The 21,341-nt window shown below is 35.4% G+C and overlaps 1 protein-coding gene across 1 annotated transcript; it reads left to right on the top strand.

Annotated features, from left to right (window-relative positions):
• Positions 1-13,888: 13,888 nt before the first annotated feature.
• LOC149248899 (uncharacterized) lies at positions 13,889-16,888 on the top strand. The gene is made up of 4 exons (XM_089456132.1): positions 13,889-14,063; positions 15,400-15,613; positions 15,708-16,043; positions 16,643-16,888. Exons 2-4 carry the CDS (start codon positions 15,455-15,457, stop codon positions 16,733-16,735), a joined length of 588 nt encoding a protein of 195 aa, XP_089312258.1. The 5' UTR covers positions 13,889-14,063; positions 15,400-15,454; the 3' UTR covers positions 16,736-16,888.
• Positions 16,889-21,341: the final 4,453 nt, after the last annotated feature.

The following is a 21,341-nucleotide window of genomic DNA, read 5'->3' as shown; positions in this document are numbered from 1 at the left end:
CGATCATAAGGTGTTTTAAACCTATGATCGAAGACGATGTATATATTTTTTGACACACTTCTATCTATATATATCACTATTACCGGCTTATCTTGTTTAACATATGTGATGAAATGTTTTTAAATTTACTTGCATGATTATCGTAAATGTCTGTCCAACATTCGAGAAGCAATTGCATCTGCTAATGTATTCAAAGACCTTGGAATATGTTGATATTCAATGTAATCAAATTCACGTTCCAAGAGACGCACTCTCAAAAACAACCTTAATAACACAGGATTTCTAATGGCATAAACTCTATTAAGCTGTAATACAACAAGTTCAGAATCTAACCTCACTATCAAACGTCGAATTCCAAATGAAATAGATTCGGATAATAATTCAACCACTGCACTGTATTCTGCAATGTTATTCGTTGTTTGACCGAGGCTTACCCCATGCATAGAAACTAACTCGTCAGAGGGCGAATAGATAACCCAAGCTGCGGAAGAGATATTCCGTGTACTACGACAAGCACCATCAGCAAATCCAATGTATGTTTGGAGAGGCGTCGACATCTACAATATCAAGAGTAAAACCAAGATAAGCCAGAATAATGACGAAAAACCACACTTGCTAAGCTAAGCACACTGACTAAACTAACACACTTGCTAGCTAGAAAGAAAATCTAACCTATCTAAAAATTTCTCCATACCCATCATTTTAAGCATAATACCTCTTTAGGTAAAGTCCATTTCTGGGTTTACCCAAAGAGTCCCCATCAAAATCAACTAACTCATAAGCCCCTTTTGCTAGCTTTCGCTTTACAATGTAGGGCCCATGCCACATGGGAACGAATTTTCCGGCACCTAGCTTATCGTTAGCTTGATCATATAATAGTACTAGGTCTCCTTCCGAAAAACTTCGAGGGGTTACATTTTTATCGTACTGAGCTTTCATTCGTTTCGCGTGAGTCTCGATAGCTAAAGTAGCGTCACGTCGAGTCTCATCTAATTTAGCCAAGTATAATAACCGTTTCTCCTCTTCGGAAGTAGCTGGAAGTAATTCGACAGCCATTTGAAGTGATGGGATTTCGCATTCAATAGGTAACACAGCTTCTAAGCCATAAACTAGCTGGAAAGGGGTGAAACCTGTTGAATTTTTCACTGAAGTTCGATATGCCCATAGCGCCGAAAATAACATGTTATGCCAATTCGTTCGATGGATACCAATGATCCGTCGAATCATGATGACTAGAACTTTGTTGATTGACTCAACCAAACCGTTGGCTTGCGGATAATAAGGAGTAGAGCTATCGTGGCGCAAACCAAGCTGGCTTGTAAGCTCAGTCATCATGACGTTTCGAAAATGGCTCCCATGGTCAGTAATGATTGCTTGTGGGACACCAAACCTAGTTATGATATGATTGAATACGAAAACTGCAGCTGTCTTGCCGCTTGCGTCGAATGTAGGCATCGCCTCGGCCCATTTTGTAAAATAATCAACCGCGAGGATGATATACGCATGCCCCCCGGCCGAGTGAGGGTTACAAGTAATAAAGTCAATGCCCCATTTGGCGAATGGACCAGCGGCAATTATAGGGTGGAGAGGAGCAGGTGGAGCGCGCATCTTTCGATCAAACACTTGACAGTTGTGGCATGTTCTGACAGCAAGGATACAATCTTTAAACATAGACGGCCAGAAATAGCCAGCGCGCAACACCTTCTGAGCTGTGGCATACCCAGACATATGACCGCCACATGCTCCAGAGTGACAATCATTCAAAACTCTCTCAGCCTCTTCGTGAGTTAAACAACGTCGAAAAACTAAGTCTGCCCCCAGCGATAAAGTGTATCTCCAATAATTCTGTATTGCTGGGATCGAAACCGAATTTTTCGACGGTCTTCCTTGGAAGCTTCAGGCCGAAAGGTTTGGGTTTGGAGATAGATGATTATATCCCCATACCACGGATCTAAAGTGCTAATAAGAAACAAAGATTCGTCCACAATGGACTCCTCTGCCACAGTCTCTGTGTCAGCACTCGGGAAATCACACATCAATTCCGCAAAAACTAAAGATTTCTTAGACTTGGACTTCTCGAACTCCAAGTCGAACTCTTGCAGGATAACAATCCATTTAGAGTACTTGCCCCCTAGCAGTTGTTTTGTCAAAATATAAATCATAGGGTTGCAATCCGAAATAACTGTAGTCTTGCGGAGAAGAATGTAGTGACGAAAACGCTGGACAGCTTGAACGGCTGCCAGGGCCAATTTCTCCACATGCGAATATTTTAACTCAGTGGGATTTAAGGTTCTACTAAGATAATATATCACATGCTCTGCTTTGAATTCATCTTCTTGAACTAACACCATTCCAATGGTGGAATGCGAAGCTGCGAGGTATAAGAAGTAGTCCTGGTTGTAGTTGGGAGGATGCAATAACGGTGCATGGGTCAACGCGTGTTTTAGTGCATCAAAAGATTGTTGGGCAATCTCGTCCCAAAAGAATTGTGCGTTCTGTTTCAACAACCGTGTAAAACCTTTAGTGACCTCGGCGTAGTTTGGGATGAATCGGCGTAAAAAGTTCGCTTTCCCTTGCAAACTTTGGAGTTGGCGCAAACTCGAAGGAGGAGGCAATTTGATGATAGCCTCGACTTTCGAGGGATCGACGCGAATGCCGGCTTTTGAAACAACAAATCCCAGCAATCGACCTGTTTCTATACAGAAAACACACTTGTGGGGATTCAACCGAATTCGATAATGCCTACACCTCATAAAGATTGCTCGTAGGTGGACAAGGTGATCAGCTCGTTGTAAAGAATGAGCAGGCAAATCATCGAGATAGGGTTGCACAATGTGCTTGATGTCATGAAATGCATAAGACATCGCCCGTTGAAAAGTAGCGCCGGCGTTCTTAAGCCCAAAAGGTAATTTGCAATAAGCAAATGTCCCCCATGGACAAATGAATGCCGTTTTTGGTTGATCGGCAGGTAGAATATTGATTTGATTATAGCCTGAGAAACCATCCATGAAGGAAAACATCTCACTTCCGGCACAATCATCAATGATTTGATCGATATAAGGCGTAGGATAGTTGTCTTTTGGACAAGCTCGATTGATATCCCTATAGTCGATACAGATTCTTATTGTTCCTTGTTTTTTATTGACGGGAACAATATTCGATACCCAATCCGTTAACGGGATCGGATAAATGAAACCTGCTTTCAACAGCTTTTCGACTTCTGCTTTAATCGCAGCCGCTTTTCGAGGGTGAATCTGACGCAACCGTTGCCGAATGGGTTTAGCATCCGGGTAGGTTTTGATTTCATGAACAACAATGGCAGGATCAATTCCCGGCATTTCCTCGTAAGACCAGGCAAACACGTCGCGGAATTCTTGGAATAGGGCCTTGTAAGTTTGGATTTCTTCTTCAGTACATGCGGCACCTATATGAATGTTCTCCTCGATTCCGGGCTTCACTGAAATATCAATGGGAATAGTACGAGAAATATTCCCTAAATTCAGCTCTGAATCAGAATGTTTCGTTGGATCCTGAGCGTCTTTGACATATTCAGCGGTAAAGATAGATGAAAAATCATTTTCAAATGCATCATCCTTAGGTAAAAACGAAGATCTGTGATGGAGATCTTCCCATGGTAGATCGTCTACACTTAGGATTTCGCGAAGTTGTTCGTCAGATGACACTTCTTCGGGAAACGTTATCCGTTCTAAGGGTGAGGTGAAAAGTGACTCTTCACTGACCACATTCATTTGGTCGGTTTCGGTTGAATGAAAGTCGGTAAAAGACATAAGAGCTTCATAAGCAATCTCATACGGACTCAACGGCATAACATCACCGAGTGAGTCTAGCTCAGAGTCAGAGGGAACATACCAAGGATCATCATAAATAATGTTTTCTGACGTGATCATATGAATTGTTGCAAACGAAGGGTCTGCATTGAGTGGAGGGAGAGGAAAAGTTCCCAGTAAACCGGAATCCTTAACTAAACCTACACCAATGTCCCTATAAGGGATTGTCGTTTTACCAACATGCTGGATAGTTTCTAAAGAGGTTGGGTCGGATGAAAAGTATGTCAGCTGATCAATAGTCACGATCTTACCGTTATGTGGAAACTTAATGACTCTGAAGACCGATGACACGACCGCTGTCATAGCATATGACCAACTTCGACCCAAAAGAAGGTTGTAGTCTAGAGGGGCATCAACCACTTCCACATCCAGACTAACGGTTTTACCTTCGACCCCTATAGGCAATTCTTGTAGAATACCAAACGGACGGAACCCACGGCCATCAAAGGCCTTAAGGATGGTGGGGGATTGGTTCAACGAAGGAGAACCAAGCGATCTCCAACATTGAATCGACATAATACACGTAGAAGCTCCCTCATCAATCACAGTCCGATGAATAGGCCTGTTTTTGACTATCACTGGAATTTGGAAAGCCATTTGATGGGGGAGACGCGGTGTACTACTTTCTAGATCAAAGATCATTAGGTTCGGGTCCTGAACATCGACAGCTCCAATAGCCGACAAAAGCAATTTTCGTTGCGCTGGACATGATTGCAGCACTTCGAGTGCCGACATTGCTGAAGGTGAAACAGCTAAGTCTTCAACAATGTTGTAATTCTGGGCTGCTCTCGCATGTGGATTGAAAGCAGACCTTCGAAGTACACCCTTGGCGGGCGGCTTAATCACTAAGTCTGGGTTAGGTTTTTCGATTTGTAGTGGATCGGAACCAGGAGCTGAGGTTGATGGGTTAGAGTGAGAAGATTCTGCTTCCTTACCATCAACAGGAGCCTTACTACCATAATCTTGCGATCGAGTCGCAATCCTGACATGAGACATCATCAAAATGGGTTCTTCACTGGCATTCGAAGAAGAACCTATCATCTTATTCTCCTGCTCTGGAAATGGATTTTTTAACACAGCAGGAGTGGGAGAACCTTTGACTATTTTTACTACCTCGGCCCGATGAGGGCAGTCTCGCGCATTTTGCCTTTTACAGAGGGACGCACCTGTCCCTTAACATACAGAGCGTCCATGGATGCATATTTTGTGAACAAGGTCAGCGTCCCCAATTTGTCGTGGCGGAAAAAGTCGTTTGTGCGGACACAACTGACCTCCCTAGGAGTCTAAACTCTCTAGCGACAAACAAGACAAAATGGAGTGATCTTTCTCTAAATATACCTTTTAAAACATGAAAACTACAAGTGTTTAGGCTTACCTTATTCCAAAACGCTGTTGTTGTAGTCCGTCCTTGCCGATCCGGATGAGCTCCTCCTTCACATCAATTCCTGCAACCACAAACAATCAAACAATTACCAAGCACTTGCATTTCATATAATAAAACATATATTCAACATGCAGACCAAGGAACACATGAAATAACTCATTAACACAAGCTATTGAGAAAAATAAACCAGTTTGTATTAATAACGAAACAAAGAAACTCTTACAACCTGGCCTTGGTGTTGTGCAAGTTCCTCCCAGGGTCCATCAAGGGTTTTCCTCTACTTTGACAAAGCTCACCCACTTCCAAGTAGAATCAAGCAAAGACAATCTCTCCTCACAAGGTTCTAAATGGGAGTCCTAATTCCTGCAGCATTTACCCAAAGAAAATGTATAGCTTTAACCTCTCCTCCCTCTGGCTCAATGTCTTTATTTATAGTGCTGTAAAGAGGTTATTCAGGTCCACCATCAATGGGATAATCCCCCTCTTTGGGTGGGATAGCTCCCTTATTGATGGGATAAGTTCCCCCTTAATAGAGATACATGAACCAACTGGAGGCGCATCCAAATCATCAAACCGACCTCTAGAAAGTTCTAGAAGTAACCACAAGTAACTTTTTTAAGATGAAACTCGCGCATTTTGCCTTTTACAGAAGGACGCACCTGTCCCTTAACATACAGAGCATCCAAGGACGCACCTTTTGTGAACATGGTCAGCGTCCCCGCAGGTGAGGCTAGAGAGAACCTGCGACCCCAGAGATAAACATATTTTTTACAAGACTTTCTCTCTTCTTTGAGTTTGAGATGGATAACAGAGGCATAAGACTTGCCTAAGAGGGTAGCATGACTGTTGATTTGAGCCATACTAACTGTAAGTGGTCATGGTGACATTTTTTAGTGTAACACATGGTAATTTTTAACCATATTAGATCCATCTTAAGTTTATATTTATTGAGTGTTTACAAAGATCAAATCCCTTAAGGTGTGAATCTATTTTTTAATGCAAAACTAGAGAGATTCAATCCCTATCGATGCTCGATAGATCCAAAGTTAAGATAAATTAGGGTTGCTATCTATGTGTGTGTGTTTGTGTTCACAAATATAACTTGTTGTATATTCCATATGAGGAATACATATAAACGACCAATATTGTCAACATTTATCAAGTCATTTGATAGAATTGAATCCTGAGTGGGGAGGATTCCATTTCCTCTTCCCAACCACCCAAGATAATCTAAATTAACATAAACATATTTAAAATATTAAACTAAATTTAAATTTCTTTTAAATTTAGATTAATGGTAAAGGATATATTTCAATATTTTATATTAAAATATAATATAAAAGTTAAGTTTAATTTATCTCCCCATAAGATAGAATAAAATATAAAAATGCATGTAGAGATTAAGTCATCAACAACCAAATAAAACATTCCAGGTAAGGCAGATCAACAAAACTCCCAAATTTTACAAAACCAATGATCCTTGGGAATTTTCCCAATTTTGAAGAGAAGCAAACAGTTAAAGAAAAATAATTAAAGCATAGAAACAAAGTCACCTTGAAATTGATATTGTAAGAATTATTTTACTATCTTCCTCCAATGTGTGAATTTTGTAAAAAAATTTAGAGAATGAAAGCTTCCAAATCCAAAATCTTAGCATGCGGTGAAGGTGAATATGGATCACCATAACCAGGGGTTAAATGTTCCATGTTCAGTGACAGAATATCACAAACAAATTTTTTTCGTCTTATTTATTTATTTTGTGTGTTAAACCCTACCATGATCTGATAGAACTCAACTTTTGAAAAAATGAACTTTCTCAAGTTATGGAGTGGGGTCGACTAGGTGTGTTTATTTTCTATAGTGACTACTTTTACATTCAATTCTTGTAGAGTGGACCATAGTGATGATATAAAGCAAGTTATTACAACTTAAGAGCTTGGGGTATTCTAAAAGTGTTTACCTTTCATGAGAGTTTTCTAGTTTGACTCTGGTTGCTACTACAAGAGCAAAGATGATGGAGATTGAACGTATTGTAGTCGATTTCTTTACTAATTTCTTGCATATAATATTAAATAGTAAAATGACAAAGACAAAGTATGAAGAGAAAATACTTGATAGCTTAGGTGAGACAAGCTCATCCTAAGACTGCCTCTTTGCATTCAAAACCTGAAACATACATTGAGAAATCTCATACATATATAGGGTTTAGAATGAGTTGAGAAGATAAAACTATCCCCTAATAAATAGGAACTACAACCTAAATAAATCTCACAAGTTTGAACGAGACATAACAATCAAAACAAACAACTAATAATAGTGCATCTAGAATTATCCTCCATTTCTCCATTATTCTAAGTCTCCCCCTTAATGAAGAAATGCAATTTCTACCAAACCTAAAATTACTCTAAAAGACTCATACTTTTCCTTTCCAAGAGGTTTTTTGAAGATTTCAACCACATTATCACAAGTATTACAATATATTAAATAAATTTTTTTAGACTCCATATTTTTCCTGAGAACATGATACTGGGTGCCAATATGTTTTGATCTTGCATGAATTTCACCAAACAATGTGACTTCAAAAAATCTACCTTCCTTTTGGTCAGTTATGGTAGTAACAGAGATCAAGATTTTCTTAATGTCTGGTACATACATTACATTATGAATATGTCTAACACTACCATTAGGTAATGTTACATGAACATAACCATACCCTTCAATCCAGCTTGAACGATCATCCCTAAGATAAATGTTTGCACCATTGTTGGTTTCATGAAAGCTTTCAAACCAATTTTTATTGCATGACATGTGAGTAGAAGCTCTAGAGTCTACGAACCATGAATTTACATCATCAGTCTCAGCACACAATGACACATTTCAGAAAAATAATTTAAGATTCATAAAATCATGATTCATAGCTTCACCTCCCTCTACAAAGTGACCTGTATTCCTTCTACTTCTATGCTTTGATTCATCATACTTTCTTTTATATCTATCTGTAGACTGATGCCCAAGCTTGCCACAATAATAAGATTTCATTCTAGAATCACACTTTGGAGGTATCATACATTATTGAGGCTTCATGTAAGATGGTTTTACAAATGATGAGCTTCGTTGTGATTGATTTCCTCCTTGGTTTCCTTCGCATGGCTTTCCCTCGAATGGTTTTTTTCTCTTTGGTATCAATGTTAGAGTTGAATTTTGAGGCTTTAGATTTTTTTTCCTCTCTTCCTCCTACATTAATATACTTTCCAATTCATCAAAAGTGGGAGCTTTTTCCCTCACTATAAGAACTGTAATGAACATCTAGTATTCCTCTAACATTCCATTTAAAGTGACTGTTACAAGATAGGTACTAGAGACTCATTCTCCTATGTCTCCCAACTTATCTTTCGGATCTTTAATTATTGAAATAAAATTAGTAATAGTTTCATTTCTTCCATCTTAATGGAAAAAAGCTTTGTTTTCAAAGAGAGGAAACGATTTGTATTTTTAGACTCATACAAATACTTAAGTGTATTCCATGATCCATTAGATGTCTTGCATTCACAAATATGGGGAATGATACTTTCTTTTACAGACGACCTTAACAATACCTTTTCCTTATTCTCCCACTTCTCCCAATCATGAATTGATGTTGTTGTTGCACTTACTATTGCATTTGGCTTTGCTTCATCTCCACTTGCTATCGACCATATGCCATAGCCTTCCATTAAAGTTTGCAGATTAAATTCTAATTTAAATAATTAGAACCATCCAATTTATTAACCTCATTTAAATAGGTTTGTGCAAGGGGATTAGACATTTTGAAAGGCAACTCTCCAACATTATATTCAACTCATTCCAAGAAAATATTCATAGCGGCAAATTTCCAATACCACTTTTCTACAAATATTTATTAAAAACACAAAAAATGTACCAAATTTATAGACTGATACACCACCCTCAACACAATTATTATCCACACTAAGAGAGAGGCCATAGATCAAGTGTGACAAGACCCATACAACATTGGATCACCCAATGGTCTTTGCCTCCTTCACGACAATGCAAATTTGTTTATGGCCAAACAATGCTCCAACAACTCCAATAATGGAAAAGAGTTGTCAATGGTCAATCGTGGTCTATACGTAGCAGAAAATACTTTCTCACATGATCCTCAATGCATGATCAAGTGGCCTAAAGTAGCCAAACTAATCACTTACCAGTCAACTAAACAATCACCAATCAGTAGCCACAAAAATCATTTACCAGTCGGCTCTTCCATGTTGGCTCACTCCTTGACATAGCCACAATATTCTTTCACTAGCTCAACGCACTGCACAACAAATCAAACTCAGCTACGATTTCAACTGAGGGAGGTTCTTGCTTCATAAATAGGATGTGGGTCAATCACAAAGATCCCACAACACCACACCATAAATTTCTACTAATCTGCATCATCATTTGTCTCTGCAAACTGCTGAAGAACTCATGTGAATGTTCTTCACAACTCAAGCACCCCAAACACTTATGTTATGAAAAGGTTCAAAACAATTTTCCTCCCTTCAGTTTTCTACTAGCAACTTTTGAAAGACCCTTCATAAACTTCCTGATAGAACGTATGTTGTATTCAAAAAATGCAAATCACAATAGTTCTCGCCTAGCCACACGAGAAACAGACCTGGATCTTATACCAAAACTGTAAAACGACAAAGACAATGTATGAAGAACAAATACTGTGCAGCTTAGGTGAGACAAGCTCAACCTCAGACAACCTCTATCCATTCACAGCCTGAAACATACATTGAGAAATCACATACATATATAAAGTTTACAATCCGTTGAGAAGATAAAACTATCCCCTAATAAATAGGAACTACAACTTAAATAAATCTCACAAGTTGAAATGAGACATAACAATCAAAACAAACAACTAATAATAATACATCTAGAATTATCCTTCATTTCTCCATTATTTTAAGTACATTTGATTCTAAGATTTCGTTCATCTCTTCTTCGTCCTTGATGACAAAACCCTCATGGTTCAATTTGGTACTAGGTTTAGATGAGAATGTGATTCCGAGCATAGAGCCCTCGAATCAAACCCCAAACATGGAGTGTTGGGTGTGTGTTATATTCTTTCCACGATTAGATCCATGTGTTTTATGTTGCACTGGGCACAGTGGTAGTTCACAGGGGGGTGGAAGTCCCCCTTGTTACTGTGTTTGTAGGGGGGCGGTAACCCCCGTGCTCGGGGTCGAGGGCAACACCCCAAGAATTTTTTTCATGTAGACCGAATATAGCTGGGTGGACCCAAGGATGGCAGGCAGACCCAATAATGGCAGGTGAACCTGCCCATCGTTCTGTACATGTGTTTTAGACATGGTTTTGGGCATGATGCTTTTTTGCCCATGGTATTCTGTAGATCCGGTCAAGGGAACTACGGTTATGTTCTAATCCATGGTTAGTGGATTAGGGTTTATGAATACTTCAACATGTATATATATGTATTGTAACATTGAAAGGAATATAATTAAAAATCAATCTCGTAACCTTAGTTTTTGGATCCGAGGGAAAGCCTTTGTGTATATTTGTTTTATGTTCTCTTCATTGTATATTTTTCTATTTTAAGAATTCGTTTGCAAGTAATTTTTGTACATGGTTAAAACCTACATGGAGCCTATGTACATGGACATCAGCGTGGCCAACAAGGGCTTACGTTTCACGGTAGTGGCTGGTAGGTTGTTACTAGAGGGTGTCAACTGTAACACTCACAAGGGGCTCAAAAAATTGACGTCGATGAGGGGCTCAAACAATTGACCTCTTTATGATTATATTCTAAGATATTCTTAAAATTCATATTGAGATGATTTATTAGACAATTTATTCCTTCTTTTTTTTGGCCCGTGCTATCACATAGCTTCTTTTGTGTCCACAAATATGGAAAATAAAGCCCATCCCAAGCGTAGCACATGACCATACACATGTTATTGACCGGGGCTTCACGCAATGAACCTCTAACACGGCACGTGTGTTTGTGGCATACTAAACGATATCCTTCATTTGACTACATATTGGAAAATACCTCTAAAAATCACATTATTCAACCCCCTACGAACACATACCCCATATACCTTCCCAATTTTGAAACCCCTACTTTCACTAAACATTGTAGGTATCTACTTTTTCATTAACATCTTTTATACCTCTTTATATCTTTTCATTAACTTTGAACTCCAATTTTTATACTTGTCAATAAAAATACCCTTGACCCCCTATTATATGCTCAATATATTATGTTATTGTTTCCTCAATATATATCCCCCAATATGAATGCAGTGGTATGGTATTGCTCCCAGAATGAAGCCTATGTGGTTATAGAAGAGGAAGTTGTGTTTTCCATATGCGAGTTACTCTTACATCTCAACAAAATCCTTCTCTTTGGTAAAAAAATAATTTGTTCCAATGTTATAGAAGAGAAAGTCGTGCTTTCCATATACCGGTGACCCTTCCATTTCAACAAAATCTTTCTCTTTGGAAAAAAACACAATTTGTTCCCATGTTATAGAAGAGGAAGTTGTGTTTTCCATATACCGTTGATGCTTCCATCTCAACAAAATCCTTTTATTTGGAAAAGAGATAATTTGTTCAAAAAACCAGTGTTGCACTAATCGCAATTTTATCGCGATAAAATCCAAAAATCGCGATTTTTTGAATTTCATGATATAATTGGCCGATAAAAGCGGAATTATTTTTTTTTGCCCAATTTTTATGAAAAAATCGCGATTTTTCCCAAAAAAATCTCAAAAAAAAAAGAAATTTTTTTTTTTTTTTTCGTCTATAGCTCCTAGTTCTTCAGCTTCTAGAGCACAGCAGAGTCTACTGTCAACTCCACCGAAATCTACATCTAGAGGGGCAAAGAAAATCAGTAGTATTAGACTTTAGTTATTTGGTTCATTTCATTGTATATGACATTATAACTCATGATATAAGATACATTATTATATTTTTTGTTGATATTTTGAGGCTGACTTGGGAGTCATGAATCAGGACTTACTATTGAGGATATGATTCACTGTTATGTCTCATGTGACACTAAAAATGATATTAAACATCTTATATATTAGTTCTTTTGTCATATTTATGTGTCAATGTATTTGTATATGCTTTAGATATTAAAAAAATAAATATTTTTGTATGTTATGATTTTTTCCCGAATTTTACAATTTTTTCCCGGGCCTATTTAATCCATTAGTGAAACATTGAAAAAAACTACATAGAGATAAATATAATGAGAGAGGGCTTCTCCGAGACGTGAGATTAAGTCTTCCGGGAATATTCCGATGGAGATGGCTGAGGCTATGTGTGTTCGGATTTGACCTCGCCCATATATATCGGAATTGTCGATACAACCATTAACTTAAGGATTCCGCTTATGCGCGATAGTTAAATCAAAATTTTAGAAATCTTGTTTAAACTTGATAGGTTTATATTCACATTGACATGAACTATGGTGGTTTAAGCGCAATATTAGGGCATGGTTACGGTCGAATGTTGATTATTGTTGTTTTAGAAAAATCTACAGGAACAAAATGCTAAATAGGAAACATAATTTGATCGGTGAGCGGTTTGAATTTGAAAACCAGACTGCCCGTTAAATCCTACTGGTCTCATTCCTGGTCATTTAAAAAATATATTGATCACGATGAGGCAGAATTTTTGGACAATTAAAATAAACGACCGATAACCATCTTTCAAGAAGATTGATTGCGGTGATTGATTACGATCGATGATGACGGGGAGGCGGAATTTTTGAATTCCATCACAGGTTCATCTGCCTCTGGGCGGATACAATGGATCTTTCCAACTTTATGCTCGGAGGAGAAATTCAACCCGCATGTTTTTCATGTTAATTGGTACAATCTTATTTTTTAAAGGCTGCAACCACCCTTCCCCATTATTCTAGTTTATCACCTTTCTCTCAATAGGTCTTGTCAATATCATAAATTCATTTCCAATCACATCTATGTCCGGGGATATTATTTGTCATTATAACCTTTAGGTTGAATAGTTCCGCGCAATTTAAGAAAACCTTTTTATTCACATCTTATTATTATTTCCATTATAATATTAATAAAGATGACGGGTTCTAGTTAGTTAGCTTTTAAGAGCGTAGTTTAAAAATCTCACAAATTCTGGTCTAAAATAATGAAAATTATGTAAGATAAAATCTGATAGAATTTTTTCAAAATTTGTATTATAGTTATGGAATATCAAGATTTTAGGTATTTTAGGGTTTTTAATAGGGTTAATCTATTTTCACTATAAAAAAATAATTCAAACAATCCAATATTTTGATATTTTAATTTTTTTTACTAAATTCTCACGAAAAAATCTGCTACAAATTTATAAGATAAACCACTTTTATGATTGACTTCTGCTCTGGCAAATTTCTGCGATGAGTAGACAACGTCGCTTTTAAGGGCAAGGTGGACTCAGTCCCGGGATAAGAAGTTCATGAATCCACTTCCTTGATTCCTTACTAATCTTATTAAATAATTCTCACTCATCGTCACTAATCTTGATAAATAATTCTACAACGTCGTCACTAATCTTATTAAATAATTCTCCAACGTCATCACTAATCTTGTTAAATAATGCCCACATCCCATTGCTTCCGAGAAAAGCCCATTCCCGTTGCCAGGACAGGATATACTGCTGTTGGGATTTTTCATTAGATTTTTGAAGCCCCAACAGAGAACCGAACCCACATCAACGGCACATACCAGGAGGCTCAGTGGTACAGATTCCCCTTTGTCTCTGCTCGGCTAAAGACCCTTTAAAAAAGGGTAAGTTCTATCGAATCTCGCATTAGTAATTAGAGCTAATTCTTAGCTTCATTTCGTGTAATTCATCCAGAGGAGGATGTTATATTTATTAGCATAGATACAGGTAAATCTGGGATTTCTTACAATCCATTCTAAAGTTTGTCGTCGCTTAAAAGGTTCTGTTAAGACCACACCTCTTCCCATCTAGGGTTTAGTGTGTTCACTGGAGAAGATGTGGCCAACAAACCGACGTACGAAATTGTAGGGTTTTTTCAAGTTTGAAATCTATCTGCTACGCTTTGACTTCATAGTCTTCTATTTGGAATTCGTTCGGTCGTTCCCTATGGGATGAATAGAATTACTAACTAGGATTTGTTAAAATGAGAAAAAAATGGAGGGAGATCTTGTGTCTGAAATTTGTTCCCTCTTTATTAGACTAAATTACCTACCTTAACTACCCATGAGCTTAAGTCAAGTGCAGATTCCTTGAATATTTGGGAATCCGAGGGACATCAGCGTCGTCAATTTTTTTGACAGTGCTCATGTTCATCGGATTCCCAAATATTTGGGGAATCTGTAATCAACTTAAAAATGGCTCCTTAACTACTAATGTCACTATTCAGTGACTATTCTCACAACTTTTTTTTCAATCCGTTTGATTCTACAAATATGCTTATTATTAATAATTATTATCAATAATCATCTGATAAGGTGGATAATAAAATTCAATCAGTAGAAATTAAGTTTAAACTGAAATTAATTAGGTTATAAAATGTTATATATGAATCATGATTTTTTTAGACCTATAGAATTAATAATTTATAGTTTTGATTCACGCTATTTTAATAAAACTTATTTATATATTAAAAATCTCTATAATAAAAAAATTAATCATTAAATATCTTGTTATATCTTATAAGTTATGCAACTTGGTATATTTAGAAATTTCCCTTTTCAAGGACCAAGGCTTCAAAAATAGTTTTTCTACTTCATTTTCAATTAAATTTACTTCCAATTTTGTATTTAACTTTAAATTAAATTACACAGAAATGTTTTAGTTATTATTAAAGGTTGAACTTATATGGATGGTATATTTTGGAAATATATAAAACTCTGACGGTAATTTCACTCCTATCTTGAGGATCGAATTCTAAGATATTCCCAGAATCTGGGAAATGATATAAAGATGCCCATTATTAAAACATTTACCCCAAAATTAATTTATATGATTATGTTAACTTTTACGATTTCCATTTTTGGATTCTGAGTTTTTATGATTATATTAACTTTTACGATTTAGGTAGTAAAAGGCATAGGTGAATAAAGAGTTGACAATCTTCTCCCCATGGTTGCATAGCATCTACCCTCAATTCCAGTAATTGAGCGGCTGGACGAAGGCCTCTTCTTATCTGATGCAAATGAAACCATCCGGTGTTCTCTCTCGCATTCGACAGAGATGGATGAGACGAATTCGGAGTTTAAGAAAACTGGACAAAATGGGAAGAGCATATAAGGGCATTTACTTGTCACTGGTATTTTCCGCTCTAAGAGCAGAAGTCCCCAAAGGGAAGGTAACTATATGCCAACGTATTTTCCTCTTTCAAGTATTCGAATGATATACAAAAGTTTTGGGTTACAGATTTTATGTACTTTTTTGATGAACAGATATATCATCAGTGCTCTCGGCCTGTTGCCTGTCGAACAAGTTCAGAACGTGTTACAAACCCTGAAATGAAAATTGACACAGTCGAAAGTCACGCATCCTCAATAGTGAAGAAAACTGTGGATCAGAGGGATACCACTGGAGAAAACCTGGATGTGTTTAGTCCTAACGTTATCATAGGAACAATGGGAGACCATTATTCGATTACAATATTGACCTACAAAAAATATACTCCTCTGTCAAAGTATGTTTCCATGTTTGAGGTAGAAAGCATGGACGTTATTAACGTTACCATGTTTACAAGTGGAAATAAAGTATTCTATGCTATAACGATCCAGGTAAGCCTTTCCATATCCCTCTTACAATTATCATTATTTCATTCGTTTAGGTTTATTAGGGGAAATTAAAAAATGTGAAGAGAGATTATTTTTTTTTTTTGAATATTATTAATACGTTAAATAAAATTACATGTGAGATATTAACATTAAAAGACATAGGTGGTACTGAACTGAATTCAAGAGAATTGGACTAAGTGATATTGAATTAGGATACTTTGGATGGATAAATGTGTCATCTAGTTGGTGGTTGGAATGAGATGTGTCACTTAGTAGACATTTTATTCTAACCACATGGCATATCTATCCATCCAAATATCCTAGTTGGTGGTTGGAATGAGATGTGTCACTTAGTAGACATTTTATTCTAACCACATGGCATATCTATCCATCCAAATATCCTAGTTCAATTTCAATTAGTTGAATTCAGTCTCACTCTAATAATTTAATATTGATATCTCCAATATAATTTTATTAAACTGATTCGTAATATTAAGGAAAAAAACTCTCCCCTCCAAAGTTTTCATTCCTTACTTTTTATTTCCTTTTCACTTGACTAAGATTTAGGATTTTATTTTCTTACATTAAATTGATGTTGTCAGGCTGCAGTGAAATCTCAATGGGAAATAGATGTTTTGCACCACAAACTTTGCCGATTGGCTTCTACGAGATGGGAGCAGAACCAAAATGTGTAATATCAAAAATCTCGCAGGAATGGCCTAATGTTTTCTGATCGAAATGAATTTTTAGCGAACTCTCCGCAATTAACTTACGAACTATGGCTATGGTTGTCACTTTGTGTTGTGACCACTGAAATTTTTTATAACTCTGCACAGTTAAGTTATAAATTACGGTAAGATAAGTTATAAATTACGGTAATGGTTGTATATGATGTCGATGCGGGATGAAAAAGAGAGGGTAAGCTAAATGATTAGTTTATTATTTCCTTGCCGGTTATCTGTATGATAAAAGTGTTGGGTTATTGTTTACATATTTGTTGAACAAATGTATTTTATATTTTTTAGTGTAAAGTTAGCATTCTCTACCCTCTTCTTATTGTTATAATATGTATTCGTTTTGGATACAGGCTCTTAATTATGGCAAGAACATTTTATATTTGATATATGTAAAGTGAGTATTTTTTGGAAAATTTTGAACTTTGAAAAAATTATATTATAAAATTATTGGAAGTTTTTATTTTTTAATTTTTAAATGTAAAATTAATTACTCCTAAATTTTTCCATTCTTATTATTATAGTATGTTACGTTTTTACTTAAACTCTTAATTATTTTGTGAACACAACCATTAAAAACATTTTTATTATAGATACAAGTAATTTAATCCATTCTTATTATTATAATATGTTACGTTTTTACTTAAACTCTTAATTATTATGTGAACACAACAATTAAAAACATTTTTATTATAGATACAATTAATTTAATGAATCAAATGAAAAAAAAATCAAATAATTGGTTTATTAACATGGCCCTTGTTGCTAGGCAGATAGAAAAACCATGAACCAACTTGTCGCATGTTGTTGGTTAATTGCTTATATATTTACTGACACAAATATATTTCATATTTAAGATATGCAAAGTGATCATTATGTACTATGTTTTTGTTTTTTTAGTGTTATTTCATGCTTTTATATTGAATACATGTAAAGCTGGCATTTTGAATGGCTTAGGTTATTTACTATTTAATGAACTAAAAGGAAAACTAGTAAACCAAATAAGTGGTTTATAGTCATGGTGCTTATTATTTAAATAATATAATAAGGAAATAATAAATAAACTAATTACATGGTTCTTATTACACGTTGTAAGTTTATTGTTTACATTTTTTCTTACGCAAATGCATTTTATTCTCGATATATTTAAAGTCAGTATTGTGTATCGTATTTTTAATTGTTATTTTATGTTTTTTTATTGGGTTCAGAAATCCTCTAGAGTCTAATATGGAGTATATTTCACTTAAACATGTAAATGTAATATTTCACATTTAATATTTTTAATTTAATGTTGTTTCTATTCAAAAATCAATCTAATTATTATTAGGTATAAACACAATATAAATTTAAAGTTTAGCACTTAAAAAATAGGTATGGTAAATAAATAAAATATAAATAAATTGGAGGTATGCTAAATAAATAAAATCTCTTTCTATACTTACTCGAGAGGTATGGTAAATAAATAAAAATAAAAATAAATTAGAGTTATGGTAAATCTGGATGGTAAATAAATAAAATAAAAATAAATTAGAGTTATGGTAAATAAATAAAACCTGTTTTTATATTTACTCCATAAACCTCTTTATATCTATGAAAACTCAAAAAAGAGGTTTTCTTTAGGTGAAGCCTATGGGCCAAATACTATATTTATAAAAGAGGTATGGTAAATAAATAACTAGTAATTGCACCAGATATTGCAATGGAAACTTTGTAAGGCATACATTGAAGAACAACAGATGTTAACAAAACATCTAGAAGTGCATCATCATTTGTTTAGACAAATTGAATAGAAGGAGGGAAACAATTTTTGAATGGTTTCAAGAGAAACAAATGCTAAGAAAACATAAATTCAATAGCAACTAATGCTAACGTAATGTCTAGAAGTGCATCATCATTTTCCTAGACAACTTGAATGAAAGAGGCAAACAATTTTTTGAATGAGCATTCCACCTCTAGAAAATTTGGAGAATATAATCTATGTTTTTCCTTGTAAGTCTACAGTTACTTTGTGGATCATAATTGTCCTTCCTTTTACCAAATACCTTGTCACAATCCCTTGCTAGACTACAAAAACAATTTTCTTTTTGAATGAACATTCCACCTCTAGAAAATTTGGAGAATATGTTCTATGTTTTTCCTTGTAAGTCTATAGTTACTTTGTGGATCATAATTGTCCTTCCTTTTACCAAATACCTTGTCACAATCCCTTGCTAGACTACAAAAACAATTTTTTTAATGAGCATTCCAGCTCTAGAAATTTTGGAGAATATATTCTATGTTTTTCCTTGTAAGTCTACAATTACTTTGTGGATCATAATTGTCCTTCCTTTTATCAAATACCTTGTCACAATCCCTTGGTAGACTACAAAAACAATTTTTTTAATGAACATTCCAGCTCAAGAAAATCTGGAAAATATATTCTATGATTTTTCTTGTAAATCTGTTTGTCAATCATAGTTGTCCTTCCTTTTACCAAATACCTTATCACTATCCCTGGCTAAACTACCAAAATAAAAAAAATATATAAAAATTATTTATATTACAAAATTATAACTATAATATTAAATACTTATATATTAAAAAAATTAATTTATATTACTCATTAATAATAAATTTACAATAATAAAATTAAGAGATGCAAGAGAATTACCTTATTATTGAAAACCTCTAACAACAAAAAAAAATCATTTCACGAAGTGCCATTTATTTTTTTCATAATTTTTTCCCCTCACCTGACTTAGCTGAGAATAATAAAATTAAGTGATGCAATAAGACTTTCCTTTTTATTCAGAACCTCGAGAAACATGATGAGAAACACCCGAGCGCACATCCATGGTCGTTTAGGCGACATTGGAAACAATTAAAGAGATAGAAGTTGCAGCGAAGGAAAAATTCGTTGTAATAGATTTTGTTGATTCATAAACAATCGATTCATTTCACCATGTGGCATTCGGGTAAGTACTCATTTTTTTTCATAATTTTTTTCCTCACGTGAGTTGGTTATTGTAGGAGGAAAATGCTATTATTTATTTATGTCTCATGTCAGTGTGAGATAAACATCTAAGATCATGATGGAGGAAGATCCTGAACATAGCACAGAGGAAAATTCCTAAAGCCGAAATATTTTTGGGTCATTAGATAGCTGAAGAAAATTTTCCAACACAATGTCCATTCCTCATTCCCCTTTTGATTAGATGTATGAGGTGAAGGAAATTTAATTCCCTTATATCAGCAGCAATTGTCATATTTAATTCTCTGGTATGTGGGCAGAAATTGTCATATTTAATTCTCTAGTTTTTGTTTTAGTAATTTCAATTACTTCTAGCCTTTGAACCAACTAAAAGTTTATTGAATTCAACTATTTAAGTCAATTCCTTAATGCATATACAACAATATACTGGATCAAGCACCTATTTATGAGTCGATCGAGATGCATTAAATAAGTTATCTCTCCATCTCTCCATTGCTGAGCACACCTTCTGCCATCAAAATTCCTACGAGTGTTTCCGCATTAATTTTTTAATCCTTGGGAAAAGTAGCACAATAGAGAAAATAAATCTTCAATTCATCACACAAAACATTATAACTATATATCAATATTTCTTTCAAAATCTTGATCTATATTTCTCATCAAAGTTAAAGCACAACGCCAGTCCTCTTCATTGTTCGTGGAAGCCATCGTTGCACCAACTACATTTACAACCAATTGCAAGCCTGCACAATCCTTGACATTTTTTCTGGCAACAGCTTTTACATTTATGTCGAGAGCACCCGCGGGATATTTGTAAAATCTTTTCTCTTAAACAACTTCCACACTTACTCTTTGAACAGGGGCTTTGCTCATCCACTGACAGATACAAAACAGAAAGGTCTCAAAAAATTCCGAATAATCACATTGAATAATTCAATGAGCAAGGAAGGATTTAAGGATGAGGTGTATTCTTTAGAATCTAACAATGGAATAGGCATTGGCAGCTAGATTGGCATCGGTATCGGCACTCGTACTGACATTAATCAAAACTTACATCAAAACTTACAATTATGAAGCCATGGTTCAAGGTTAAGTAATCAATTTTAGTTATGGACTGACAAAATCTAAGAAAGAAGCATCTGTGCAAATATGAGGAAAGATAATGTTAAATCAGATTTAATATTTCTTAATTAATGCAAATAGGAAACAAAGAAATATGCCTTGAATATTTGGAATAGTGAAGAGATGTAGGAGCGCCTATGCCACGATACGAGGAATTCCTTACCCCCAAACAGGGAAGGTCTGTGGGACAGTGAACCCTCAATGTAGTTGTCACACAATCTCAGTAGGGGTAACATTGTGGAAAGTATTAGTATGACTTCAACGGAGTGGCGAACTCCTGATGTAGATCTAGAAGCAGAATGGATTCTTGGGAGAAGGGCATAGTCGAGAGGATTAGGTAGAGGTAGTTAGTGTAGTAATAGACATAGTATCTGGGGAGAGCGCAAAAATATCCACTAAAGGATTTGAGTGGTGCACGGCCAAAGAGCCATGACCCACTCATTCTTGAAAAATAAGGAAGGGCATTTATGTTGA

This window comes from Pinus tabuliformis, chromosome 7, assembly GCF_031772625.1.
Source record: "Pinus tabuliformis cultivar Carrire ecotype Pingquan chromosome 7, CPIR1, whole genome shotgun sequence".
Taxonomy (NCBI): domain Eukaryota; kingdom Viridiplantae; phylum Streptophyta; class Pinopsida; order Pinales; family Pinaceae; genus Pinus; species Pinus tabuliformis.
This window is presented reverse-complemented; position numbering and strand designations above follow the sequence as displayed.

Bases quoted from the DNA above. Each gene is read 5' to 3' on its own strand.
- LOC149248899 (XM_089456132.1), top strand. From the start codon at position 15,455: ATGCAAATGAAACCATCCGGTGTTCTCTCTCGCATTCGACAGAGATGG. The intron at 15,614-15,707 runs GTAACTATATGC...TTTGATGAACAG, and splicing joins CAGAAGTCCCCAAAGGGAAG to ATATATCATCAGTGCTCTCG. The intron at 16,044-16,642 runs GTAAGCCTTTCC...TGATGTTGTCAG, and splicing joins TCTATGCTATAACGATCCAG to GCTGCAGTGAAATCTCAATG.